The 12,972-nt window shown below is 33.8% G+C and overlaps 1 protein-coding gene across 3 annotated transcripts in view; it reads left to right on the forward strand.

The window, feature by feature from the left end:
- Positions 1 to 12,972, forward strand: part of LOC150102888 (uncharacterized) — a 327,651-nt gene that overhangs the window by 278,831 nt on the left and 35,848 nt on the right. For all 3 annotated transcript variants that reach the window (XM_090398187.1, XM_090398188.1, XM_090398185.1), the window contains one exon: positions 11,971 to 12,034. In XM_090398187.1, coding sequence (XP_090254313.1) covers positions 11,971 to 12,034 — 64 coding nt within the window. The remainder of the gene's footprint in view (positions 1 to 11,970; positions 12,035 to 12,972) is intronic.

Below are 12,972 nucleotides of genomic sequence, written 5' to 3' on the forward strand. Positions count from 1 at the left end.
TAACTGTATTGCAAAATCTTAGCACAAAAAGCTAAACTCAAAATTCCTATAGATAGCAAAAAAAAGATCCATCATCTTTACAAAAAAAAAGTTTTCTTATCATGTCCTACATTTGTAGCAAACCATAATCTAGTAACTCTAGATGAAATAGATACAGCCCTCAAACTAAAACAGATTGATAAAATAAATGTATTTAAATTAGATTTTAGAGCGTAATTATATTTTTATAGGATCTGTCAAAAGTTTTGTGATGTTGGTGTTGTTTGTATCTAGACAAACATTGTTTACAGAATGATGTAAATTACGAGGGAAGCAAATGCCACCATTATGTTATCCGAAATGATTAAATGAGTTTACCTCAGTGTATAAGATTGTGAAATGAAGAATTGTTAAAATTTCTGCTACTTACAATTTGAAATTATAATTAAATAAACTTTCCTGCACTATGTAAAGAGCTTGATCATGGTTTCAAGCACAGTGCTGAAGGCAGTAATGGTGGACTGGAATGGAAGTTTCTCAGCATACACAGAAGTGAAAAGAACATAATCAAACATTGGCAAGCATTCATCTGTTTGTTTGGGAGGGGAGGGGAGGGGGGTAGACAGCAGAAGAAAACTGGAGTTTCTTTTTTCAGTATATGAAGACTGAGCAGAAATTGAAAGAAGAGTTTCAAAATAGAAGACTAAGAGGGGATATTATCTTTATAAAAAAGGATAAGTGCAAAGTTTATTGTAGTAATTAATCCATTTATAATTTATTCAGCTAAAACTGAAAGGAACTTTATTGCTCTCTACTTCATGTAGAAATAGCCCCGCTAACGTTTGTTTAGGATTTTCAGTCTGATAAGTGATTTGTAACAGTTGATATAGTTTTAGTTATTTCTTCAGAAGTGTTCATATAGAAGGCAAAGTTGCTGTGAAGTGAACAAACTTTTGATAAGGTTTTTAGTAGTTTATTCAAAAGTTTGTTCACTTCACAGCAACTTTGCCTTTCACATAGAAAGTGAATCAAGTTATTGAAGTGTCTTGGATGAAAACAAGATACGTTTGCTTCGGTGTTCTGTGATTTTAAGATGCAAGAAGTATATGATTGACGTGTGTCTGTCATATGGAGGGCAGTTGTTTTGTTAGTCTTTCTCCTGTGTGAATTCAAGAATGATTAAAAGTTTTTGTAGGAAGCAAAAAATTGAAATTCCAGAAGTTCTGTCCATATAGGGTGATAACTATTGGCTTATGATCATTAAAGGGAAGCTGTGTAGATACAGTTTTTCATGTTGTTCAAAATTATAATTTGTAGAATGCATTGGTGCTTATGTAGTTAAGTAGTTGAATTGATGTTGTATATATTTGAGTTATTTTGTAAATTAAAAATTGTGATTTGGTTATAAAGTGTTTGAAGATTTTATATAAAGTGTTTATTAAGGGGTTAATTTAGAAAATAAGATGTTTATATGAAATATCCTGGGATACAGACCTGTGTGCAAGCTAGATTTGAAGTTTAGTTTCAGTGTTTTCTTTGTATTTTGAATTTAAGAGTTAAACTACTCAATGTGGGGGAGCAAGTAAAAATGCCTTCCCCCTTCCCCCTCACACTAAATCACTGAAACCAGTAATATTGGTGCAATGGTGGAGTGGAACAAAGTTGCTCTACTGCATTTCTGAGCAGATGCAAAACAAATCAGAACATGAACGGATGTTGCTTAGCATTCAGCTATTCGGAAGGAGTAAAAAAAAAATTTTTAAAAATATAAAAAAATCAGCTGGAGGAGAATTGTAATAGCTTCTGTGTCTTCAGTATATGAAGATTGAGCAGAAATTACAAGAAAAGTTAGAAATGGAAGACTGAGAGAGGAGAAAATCTTGTAAAAAAATAAGTATGAAATTTATTGTAGTCATTAATCCATACAGGATTTATTCAATTAAAACTGAAAGAAATTCTCAGTTCTGAAATGGTTACAGGCAAATTCATCGAAAAATAGTTAATCGAAAGACAATTCATCGAAAAAGCAATTCGCCGAACGACAATTTAACGAATGGCAATTCTTCAAAAATGCAATTCATCAAAAAAACAATTCATCGAAAATTTTTCGATGAATTCTTTCATAATTCATCGAAAAGTAATTTTTTTTGCAAAGTATTGTTTAAAAATCTTCAGTAACAATGCGGAACGTTACTTATGATACAGACAATATATTTAAGTGGTCATTGAAACGTAATAATTATTTTCTTGCATTTTAGAGCACTTAATGTAAGTGTACATCCTGCTTCATTGTACAGTTAGTGATTTATTTGTAGAGAAGACAGGGGTGCTACATGCACTTATCTCCTGAATAACCTCGAAAACATGTAATTGCAGTTAATAAGGGGAGGAATAGGCTAAGAAATTCGTTCTACCAAATTTTGTCACAATAAGTCTAGTCGATTGAAATTAAAAATTTCATTAAATTTCATCCAGCCAGAGCGAAATTGCTAATATTATTTAGGAACTTCTTTACGGAAATGTCGTGAAACAAGTGATCCATTATGAACTAAAACTGAACCGTGCATTCAGCTTCTTGTTCTGAAAACTTCTACGAATTCTGCTAAGTCTGCGAGTTATTGTATACATAATTTCGACACTATTCTTTGTAGCCCTGAATATAGCTGAACTGAAAACTGGAAGGGTTCGACATTTGTTTGTAAAAGTTTCAAATACAGAATCCAAATAAAATTTTTTTCATTAATAAATGTAATAAATAAATAAATTTACTGAACGTAAGTTAGTAGGCCTAATACTGAGATGACTAGGCTTTTCCTCCTGGAAATAGGCAAATCTGACAAGAAAAACAATAATTAATATTGTTCTGTAATTATTCTTTAGTAAAGCAGCATTGCTATACAAACAATCATTATATTGAGGAGGATGAGGGAAAATAGTATTAATCATTAATATTACAACTACTACTACTAATAATAATAAATTGATTCTTTGATGTAAATATTTTTCACAATATAATAATAAAATATACAGGAATTCAGAGTAAAAATATTGGAAAACTTGAAAAAAATTCATTCCTGAAGATTTTTCAATCACGTTTCACTTATTTACTCCTGTTTCTGTTAGTCCTCAATGACAGGAGTGCCACATGCACTTATCTCCCGAATAACCTCGAAAGCAAATAATTGCAGTTAATAAGGAGAGGAATAAGCTAAGATTACTGAGGAGTATATGTGTGGGTATATTTCTGGGTTTTGAGGAGGTGATCGGTACAGTTTGTTAAAAAATAAATAAAAGGTTAAAATATTCTCTAGGAAAGGAAAATAATAAAATAAGGAATGATGAATAAAGAGTCTTAAAAAACAAACCTGTAAACCTTTTAGAAGCATACTCATCTGGTGTTATATTTAGATGAGCAGCGGTTGGAAGTCTTATTCGACTTTTGAAAGATGCCAGTGGTCGGCCGATCACAGTTAGAAAACACAGTGCTAAAGGAAATTAGAATTGGGTTGAGTTGTTTTGAATTAAAGAAGAAGCAACTGGCCTTAAATCCCTGCGTGTTTTTCCAATTCGGAAAAACACGCAGGGATTTAAGGCCAGTTCGCTTGTTTTTCGGCAAGAAAAAAAACCAAGTTTCAGAGAGGAAAAACCTTCCATCCTCGTATGAGACAGGCTAACTCACCTTCAGGTTAAACGCCCTGATAAAGGCGCTTGACATCCTTGATAAACGTAGGCTGCTGAAGTCCTTTTCAGCAGTTTCATTAAATGAGCTGTAGAATTTTTCTCTTCTCGGTTTCTGCAGTTTTATAGAAAATAAGTTTAGGATGGAGGACTTTTTTTTATACATTCACACCAAGTTTTTTTGTAGTCTTCCATTTTCCAGAGATGAGATGTTTCTTAAAGTTGATTTTTCTGTTTTGGAATTTTCGAGTTGGTTCGAAAATATGGCTCAACAATGCGATCATGCATGATCGCATTGTTGAGCCATTTTTTTCATGAGGAGACGATTACGAGAGTGGCATACCTAAATATGCTAGAGAAATTTGTGTTTCCCCAGATTGAGAATGTGTAGAGCCTCATTTTCCAACGTGATGGAGCAACTCCACATTATGGCGACTGCGCGTATCCCACTGCTTGTTGCAACGCACAGTCCTGATTTGATTCCAATGGATTTCTTCTTTTGCGTATATTTATATTTGTGTATAAATAATTAAGTAAAAGAGTTTTTTATAAGGGGAAGGGGCGGAAAAATATGCTACTGCACATGGCGACAAAATTTCTAGGGCCGGCCCTGGGGCCAGTCCTGATGAATATGGTGTTTGAGGTAGATATTGAAATCCCAAGTCGTATATTATTTGTTGGATTTCATAAGCAGGTGCATTGTCCTGCAAAAGCAACACGCCTCTGCTTAGTTTCTCCAACCGATTTTCCTTCAGTACCTCCTTCAATTCCTTCAGTTTCAGTTTCACCTCAAGGAAGGTGAAACTGTAACAGTTTCACCTTCCTTGAGGTAAGGTAAGGATTACACCATCCATATCCTAAAAGACAATGGCAAGAACTTTCCCTGCTGACTGTTCGGTTCGAAACTTCTTTGGCCATGGAGAACCTTTGTGTCTCCACTCCATTGACTGTTGTTTGTTCTCATAGTGACGAAGCCATGTTTCATCAACGGTTAGAATATGAGCTAAAAAATTTCACGAGGATGAAATCCCTTTATGAAATGTTCTTTTAACATCTCAACTATATCCGCCTCAGTGGATATCATTCACTGCAACCAGTATGCCCCGCCAAAAAATCACTTTCTGAACGAAGTAGGATAAATAGTAGTTATAAATAGTAGGATAATAAAAAGATATATACCTCTCAAAATAATCCAAAACAAACAAAAAAAAAAATTGCACACACATCTTCGCCCCCACATACCTTATAATTCATTTTTCGGTGAACTGTATTTTCGATGAATTGTGATTTTTTGATGAATTGTGTTGCTTTTCGATCAATTGCGTTTCGATGAATTGTTTTTTCGATTAACTGCTCATCGGTGAATTGCGTTTTCAGGGAATTGTCTTTTGATGAATTGCTTTTTCGATTAATTCGATGAATTGTCTTTCGGTAAACTGTTTTTCGATGAGCTCTCCGGATACCTCTGAAATATGTTGAAACTTTCATATATAAAAGAAAAATTCAATATGTGATGAAACTGTTAATATCGTTTTAGTAGCCTATCATTAACACCAGACCTCCACAGAGTCTGAAGACTCATCGTGGGAAGTAAACTGTTGCACACAAAGCCCATTAAACCATGCTTGAAACTTATTCATCTATCTGCATTCACCACAATGTCAGGCAAAGCATTCCACTAACTAACCACTCTCCATGCAAAGAACCTATTCCTCATGCCCCTGCTCACACCCTTTTTATACAACTTCGGATACTCCTTTGTTCTACCCCCTTTCCCCATACTTCAGAAAAATTTTTCTGCATAACCTGCTAACAACCCTTTACTAACTTAAATGTATCAGTCATATACCCTCTCTTTGTCCTCATTACACCCATTCCAAAGGTCAGTTACGAACCTTAGTCTTCTCTGTACACAGTAATCCATACAAGGGAACCAGAACCTCTTTATTTCTACAAGTTAAAGTCCTCCACTTCATTGCCATAATGTTTTCACAACTTGTGCAATGTGACCTCTGAATTTCAAGTCATTGTGTACCAGCTTCTGATTTCACTCTGAGGATGAAACACCCTGATCTACTGCTCACTTGAACACCTTGACTATGTCATCTGCAGCAGTCACCAATCTCCCACTTTCATCTATTAACGTCATCTTACCATAATCATTCTTCTTTCTACTTGCTACATATAAAAAAAATTCATGATTCAATGGAGACTGCTATGACTTTCTTATAGATAGAATTTCATATAGAATTATTGATGTTTTGGATGAAGATGAGATACACTGTATGCTTGAAAAATTAAATTATGTGAATTCAACAAAGACAAAAGTTTTGCTGGAGACAAAAAAACTAAAGTTCAAAAAGTTTTGTCCATAATGGTTAATGAATGTTAGTGTTGGATTCTGATTATATAGAGATTGAAGTAATTATTATTTGTTTCAGAATCCAACATGATCTTCCATCACATAGGCAAAACTTGTAAATATTATTTAATATAAATCACTTATTTTACAATTAAATATTCATATAACTACCTTAATTTTGTCTAATATTAAATTAATTAATCAAAGATATATGTATTAATAATGAAAATACTGTATTAAATATTAAGTTATTTTATTTATTACTATGTTAATATTATAGAATTTGTACTTGATAATTTTAACTGCGTATTAATTGAAATGTAAATATTCTCTATTTATTTCTGTTATAGAAGTTTAGAGTTATGCAATAGCTCAATTTTATTATATTTTATTTGTTGTCATGGAGACGCATGAAGAAGCGAGCGCGAGTGGAACAGAGCGTGAGCTAGGACAAGGATAATAAAAAAATTATATAAAGGTAACAAGAGAGAGTTGGAACGGAAATTTTGAAGTGAAAGGAAGCAAGGGTATAAACTAGAGAGGTGGAAGTAAATAAAAAGTTCTCAAGGGCAGAAGTTAAAGGGGATAATAATTATAAGCGAAAAAAGATGAAGTGAATTTTATAGTTAGCTGAAAGTAAAGTCAGCAGTGATAATTAAAGGAATTTAATGCCACAATCAGATAATATGAAGAAACTGGACGTTCAGTGAAGAATTCTGATTAAACCCAGTTAATCTAGAATTGCGACTTAATTCTAAATTGCCCTAAGCAGAACTGCTCAATGTTTAATTATTTAATGAGTGGTAACAAGGATAATCAAAGTACCTTACAGTTGATATCCATAGTCGTGAAGCGTGATTAATAGTGTTTTAGTTATAACTGCGGAGAAGTCTTATAAATGTGTTCTTAAGTGCAACAAATATATTTTGAAAGTTATTCGCAACGTAATTGATGTACTAGGAACTGTTTCTGGTAAGCTCTGACATATTGATCATTTTCAATGTATGAAGAATTGAATGTTAGTTACGCTACGTTTAACCTAACTTTAACTGTGGAAATTCTTTGCAAATGAGAATTTGAAAATAAGAATTGTTGAGAGATGTTTACAGCAATTAGTGCCTGCGGTGTTCTTTAAGCGTATAGCATAGCTGAGAACTGTGTGGAAACCATTCAGATGGGAAGTTCTATTGTATTTAATTAAGTGTAGGAATTTTGTGACTCAGAAACTGAGAAAGTGTATGTAATGTTTGGAAGATTGAACTAATGTGATTGACTTGACCTAATATTTAACTTTATTCTATTGTTTAAAATTAGAGGTAGAATTTATGTATGTGTCATATAGCTTATATTAAATGTTTTATTTTGTTAATCTAATTATTGTGTTTGCCTGAATTCCTTTTTATTGCACCGTTCATAAAAATTCGAATCTTGCGGGAATCCCAAGTGGAAAATAAAATACCTCGGCCAAAATGAATGAGGAGACTGCTAACTAACTATGAATTGATCCTGCTATTTTATATAGACTAATCTAAGGATAGAGTGGCGCAGCATAATAGAAATTTCTCTACCCTTGGATTGGTGATCAATTTACAATTAGTTGTTTTTTTATGAAAGTGACTTGTAACAAGATGGCGGATTCGAACATGAAGAAGAGAATGTCACGACATTAGCTTATATCGTCGAAAGGAAGCTGAGGTATATAAGCTGTTTATTTTTCATTTTGTGATCAGAATACAATTTCTGTTTTCGCGGTTAAGTTATATTGATTTTTGTTGTGTATATATATATATTTGCATTATTATTATTATTATTCGTGACACCTCCAAGGAGTCTGAAGACTCATCATGGGAGGACACCTATTGCACAACTCTCCCACCACTAGCACCAAATCTCTACCACCATTCAACAACAACAGCGCCATCTGCTGCCCACCACCACAGCTAGTATTTTTTTGTCTGTAAATATATTTACATTCTTTTTATAAATTAAAGGATTTTGTTTTGGTATAAATCTGTCTGACTGAAGGCTCAGTCTCACAATGGATTTAATGGGTTAATTTACAGGACAAGTTGTATATGGAATATCCTAGGATACAAATCTGTGTGCAAGTTCGATCATCATCATCAAATTCCTGCGATGTACCCTGAAGTGGTACATCACAGCATATGATAGTACTGTATGAAAAATTTACATCATTACTAACTTCTTATCTACAATTTTCCTCCAAATCAGTCTGTTACCTGTCAAGACTCCAACATTATATTTCCATCTTCTAAGGCACTTTTTACCATATCAGTCCACCTATATCTTGGTCTTCCTCTGGGTCTTTTTCCTGCCAACCTGGCAGAGAACACTTGGTTTGCTAATCATTCCTCTCCCATTCTGTTTAAGTGACTATACCACCTGAAATTAGGTCTGCTAACGCATTCCTGGATGCTAACAATGTCAAGTTCTTTCTTAATATCATCGTTTTTAATATGATATTACCATTGATGCCATCTGTTCACACCTAATCTTTCTCAGGACTCTCATATCTGTGGTCTCTAATGTTTAGTGGTCAAGTGTTTTATTTCTAACCCAGCTCTCAGATCCATAAATGTTTGAACACTGTCTTGTATACAGCTAATTTAGTGTTTTGACTAATTTCTCTCTTATTCCGTATAAATTTATTCATTTTTCTTCCTACCATACCAGCTTTGTTGATTCAGTTGCGTATTTAATTTACCATGTTCACTAAAAATCGTGCCCAAGTAGTTGAAATATTTTACTTGTTTTATAGGTTCTCCATTCACAATGCAGTTGATATATTCAGTGCTTCTGCGTATTTTCATTGTCTTTGTCTTGTTATTGCTGACCTTCATACCATATCTATTATGACAGTTATTCAATTTAGTCAGGGAATCTTACAGACTTGTAGCAGATTTATTTAGCAGTATAACATTGTCCACATAAAGCAAAGAGCTGAGATTAACATCTCCAATTTTGATATCAGGTTTAATATCACTTTCCTTCATAATGTGATCCATATAGACAATGAATAACAGAGGGATAATGTACATCCTTGTCTGACACCAGATTTAACATTAAACCATCTTCCTGTACTTCCTTCAATTCTGACTGCTGACTTGCAACTCAAATATAGACTAAGTATTGCTTGATATGATGTCCCATTCACACCATACAACTGTAGCGTTTTGAATAGCTTCTCTCTTGGCACGTTGTCATATGCCTTTTCCAGATTTACTCCATGAGAGCTGTACTCCAACCATACTTCACAGATATCTTCATAGTTAAGTTATATTGGTTTTTGTTGTATATATATTTGCATTCTTTTTTATAAATGCTGTCTGACTGAATGCTTAGTCTCATAATGAAACTAAGCCTTCAGTCAGACAGCTGTGTAACCAATACAAAAACCTTTAATTTATAAAAAAGAATCTTTCTTTTTAATGAGTTAATTCACATGACAATGGGTTGATTTAAAGTTGTATGTGGAATATCCTAGGATACAAATCTGTGTGCAAGTTTGATTTGGAGTTTATTATCAGGTGTGTTCTTTTTATTTTATTTTATTTTAATCAGCAAGTTAAATTAAGAATGAAACCACTTGGAATGGAGAAAGTGGCTTACTAATGGTGCAGATGACAGAATTATATGCAAAAAAAGTAAAAAAAATATATATACTCTCCTACCCACAATTGGTTCTTTGAAATGTCACTACATTGATAGATTAAGACACTGTGGATTACAAAACTTAGAAAATGTTGTAAAAGAGTGGATATGATAGAAACATAAAGTACCAAAGGAATTTTTCAAATACAGAGCAGGAAATGGTTGTGATGAAGTTACTCCTGAAAATTAAGTAAGAGTAAGAACAAGATTTTTCACTTGGAATGAATGGGTATGAATTGCCAGAGGTGGTGGTAAGTGCTGTCACCTGATGATTTGAAAGATAGGAATGAAAGTTGTTGGTTATGGAGAGTTTCTCTAGTATGAATCGGAGAACTCCATGGAGGTGACTGGATAATAATAAAAAAACAATAATATTGCAATCACTACTCTCCTACAAACCACTGCTGAATTAATTACATTACACATGGTCACTTCTGATAATAGGTAAATTGCTGTGTATAACATCACAAATTTAACATAATAAATGGTTATTAGATATATGAAGAGCCAAAGGCTTCAATTCAGCAACATATGACATGTTTAAGTTAAGGGATATTACATCCCATATCGTTTCTTAGCCGAATAAGAAACTCGAAGAGTTTCATGCCGAATATAGTAGAAACTATATATATAAAGTTCGGCGATTCCAAGCGTAAGCAAATACCTGGATACTGCAGCAACTGACCCTAAAGATAGTGCAAGCTGGGGCAACTCATGTCTCAGGTGGAGCAAGCTCCGATCACTATTCTTGATATTTACTCATAATGTGAACTTAGCTCCTAGGAGCTGTATTTCTGTTCTACATTATGAGAGAAGGTCACTACCCAGACTGGTTTCAACCTTTTTTGAGGTCTCATCAGTGAATAGGTAGACCTAGTTAATATCAAGTTTGTAGCGAACAGAACTTACAACCTTTCTATGAGTATTGCCGAGAGGTGTCCTAATAAATTATTAGATATATGAAGAGCCAAAGGCTTCAATTCGGCGACATATGACATGTTTAAGTTATGGGATATTACATCCCATATCGTTTCTTAGCCGAATAAGAAACTCAGAGTTTCATGCCGAATATAGTAGAAACTATATATATAAAGTTCGGCGATTCCAAGCGTAAGCAAATACTGGATACTGCAGCAACTGACCCTAAAGGTAGTGCAAGCTGAGACAAATCATGTCTAAGGTGGAGCAAGCTCCAATCACTATTCTTGATATTTACTCATAATGTAAAACTCTTTGAGTTTCTTATTTGGCTAAGAAACGATATGGGATGTAATATCCATTAACTTAAACATGTCATATGTCGCCGAATTGAAGCCTTTGGCTCTTCATATATCTAATAATTTATTAGGACACCTCTCGGCAATACTCATAGAAGGGTTGTAAGTTCTGTTCGCTACAAACTTGATATTAACTAGGTCTACCTACTCACTGATGAGACCTCAAAAAAGGTTGAAACCAGTCTGGGTAGTGACCTTCTCTCATAATGTAGAACAGAAATACAGCTCCTAGGAGCTAAGTTCACATTATGAGTAAATATCAAGAATAGTGATCGGAGCTTGCTCCACCTGAGACATGAGTTGCCTCAGCTTGCACTACCTTTAGGGTGTCAGTTGCTGCAGTATCCAGGTATTTGCTTACGCTTGGAATCGCTGAACTTATATATATATATATAGTTTCTACTATATTCGGTATGAAACTCTTTGAGTTTCTTATTCGGCTAAGAAACGATATGGGATGTAATATCCCTTAACTTAAACATGTCATATGTCGCCGAATTGAAGCCTTTGGCTATTCATATATCTAATAATTTATTAGGACACCTCTCGGCAATACTCATAGAAGGGTTGTAAGTTCTGTTCGCTACAAACTTGATATTAACTAGGTCTACCTACTCACTGATGAGACCTCAAAAAAGGTTGAAACCGGTCTGGGTAGTGACCTTCTCTCATAATGTAGAACAGAAATACAGCTCCTAGGAGCTAAGTTCACATTATGAGTAAATATCAAGAATAGTGATCGGAGCTTGCTCCACCTTAGACATGAGTTGCCTCAGCTTGCACTACCTTTAGGATCAGTTGCTGCAGTATCCAGGTATTTGCTAATGCTTGGAATCGCCGAACTTTATATATATAGTTTCTACTATATTCGGCATGAAACTCTTTGAGTTTCTTATTCGGCTAAGAAACGATATGGGATGTAATATCCCTTAACTTAAATAATAAACGGTGATTACAATAATTCAGACAGCATAAAATATTTCATTATTTGATATTTTTCAGGTCAGCCTATGCAGTGCACACTTCTTCCCTCAGCTTCATCTAGTAAATCTTCATTATCTGCCAGGTAATATTTTATATTAATTATTAATATATTTATAAAATTAATCAGTATTCTACTGTTAATCCTTTTTGGAATCTTCTATTAATATTCTCACGACTGTCACGTTTTCTTAAAAACTTCTTAAGAACAGGTTACTGTTCTCAAATTTCCATTCTCTCTTCTTGTTTTCCTCGTTACTCCAATACCGAACACACTCTCTCTCTGTCAGCTGTCAGTCACCTATCACTCTCCTTGGTGAGCATGCGCACTTCCTGTAAAATGTCAAGCGAGTAGTTGGATAGTAATGACCAACACGATGTCGTTGTTATTGTATGTTTTCTTCACAAAGAAAAGATATCTCAACACTTAATAATTATGAATGTTAATTGAGTTGTTATTTGAGTTGTAAGTACATCAAATCATTTCCTTTTAACAATAATAATATCAATAATGGGCACATCGCTCGTGGCAATCATATGTGTTAGGAAACCAAAACTAATATGCTAAACATAGAGAAACAATTGTAAAAAGATTCATAATTGTAAATTATGATTAATTTTACACTACCACTCATAATCTTTATCGTATGCCAGCTTTAATTTGAAGTAATGTCAAGATTAACAAGTATGTCTTGTTCTCGACTTAAATGTTGTGTATTGGCAGGGGGGGGGGATTCAATTTCCAATGTTAAGTTTTTCTCACATAAAGAAGATAACAAACTAAAGGTCAGTAGGTTCTTTTCACTGTAGTTTAATTTGATTCTTCTTTGGGATTAACATACAAAGAAAATTTTTTGGAGTGGAGAACAGTCAGCCATGCAGTTTCTCTGTTGGTCCCATTTTATTCTTTTGTAATCCATTATCAACACTTAACCTTCAGTTGTTAACGGTGCTTTTTTTTTTTTTTTTTTTTTTGACAAGGAAGGGATCAAGGTTTCCACAGTGAAGATTGACTATTTAGTT

Source organism: Typopeltis vanoorti, chromosome 9, assembly GCF_054136105.1.
Source record: "Typopeltis vanoorti isolate ZY-2024b chromosome 9, IOZ_Tvanoo_1.0, whole genome shotgun sequence".
In the NCBI taxonomy this organism is placed as follows: Eukaryota; Metazoa; Arthropoda; class Arachnida; order Uropygi; family Thelyphonidae; genus Typopeltis; species Typopeltis vanoorti.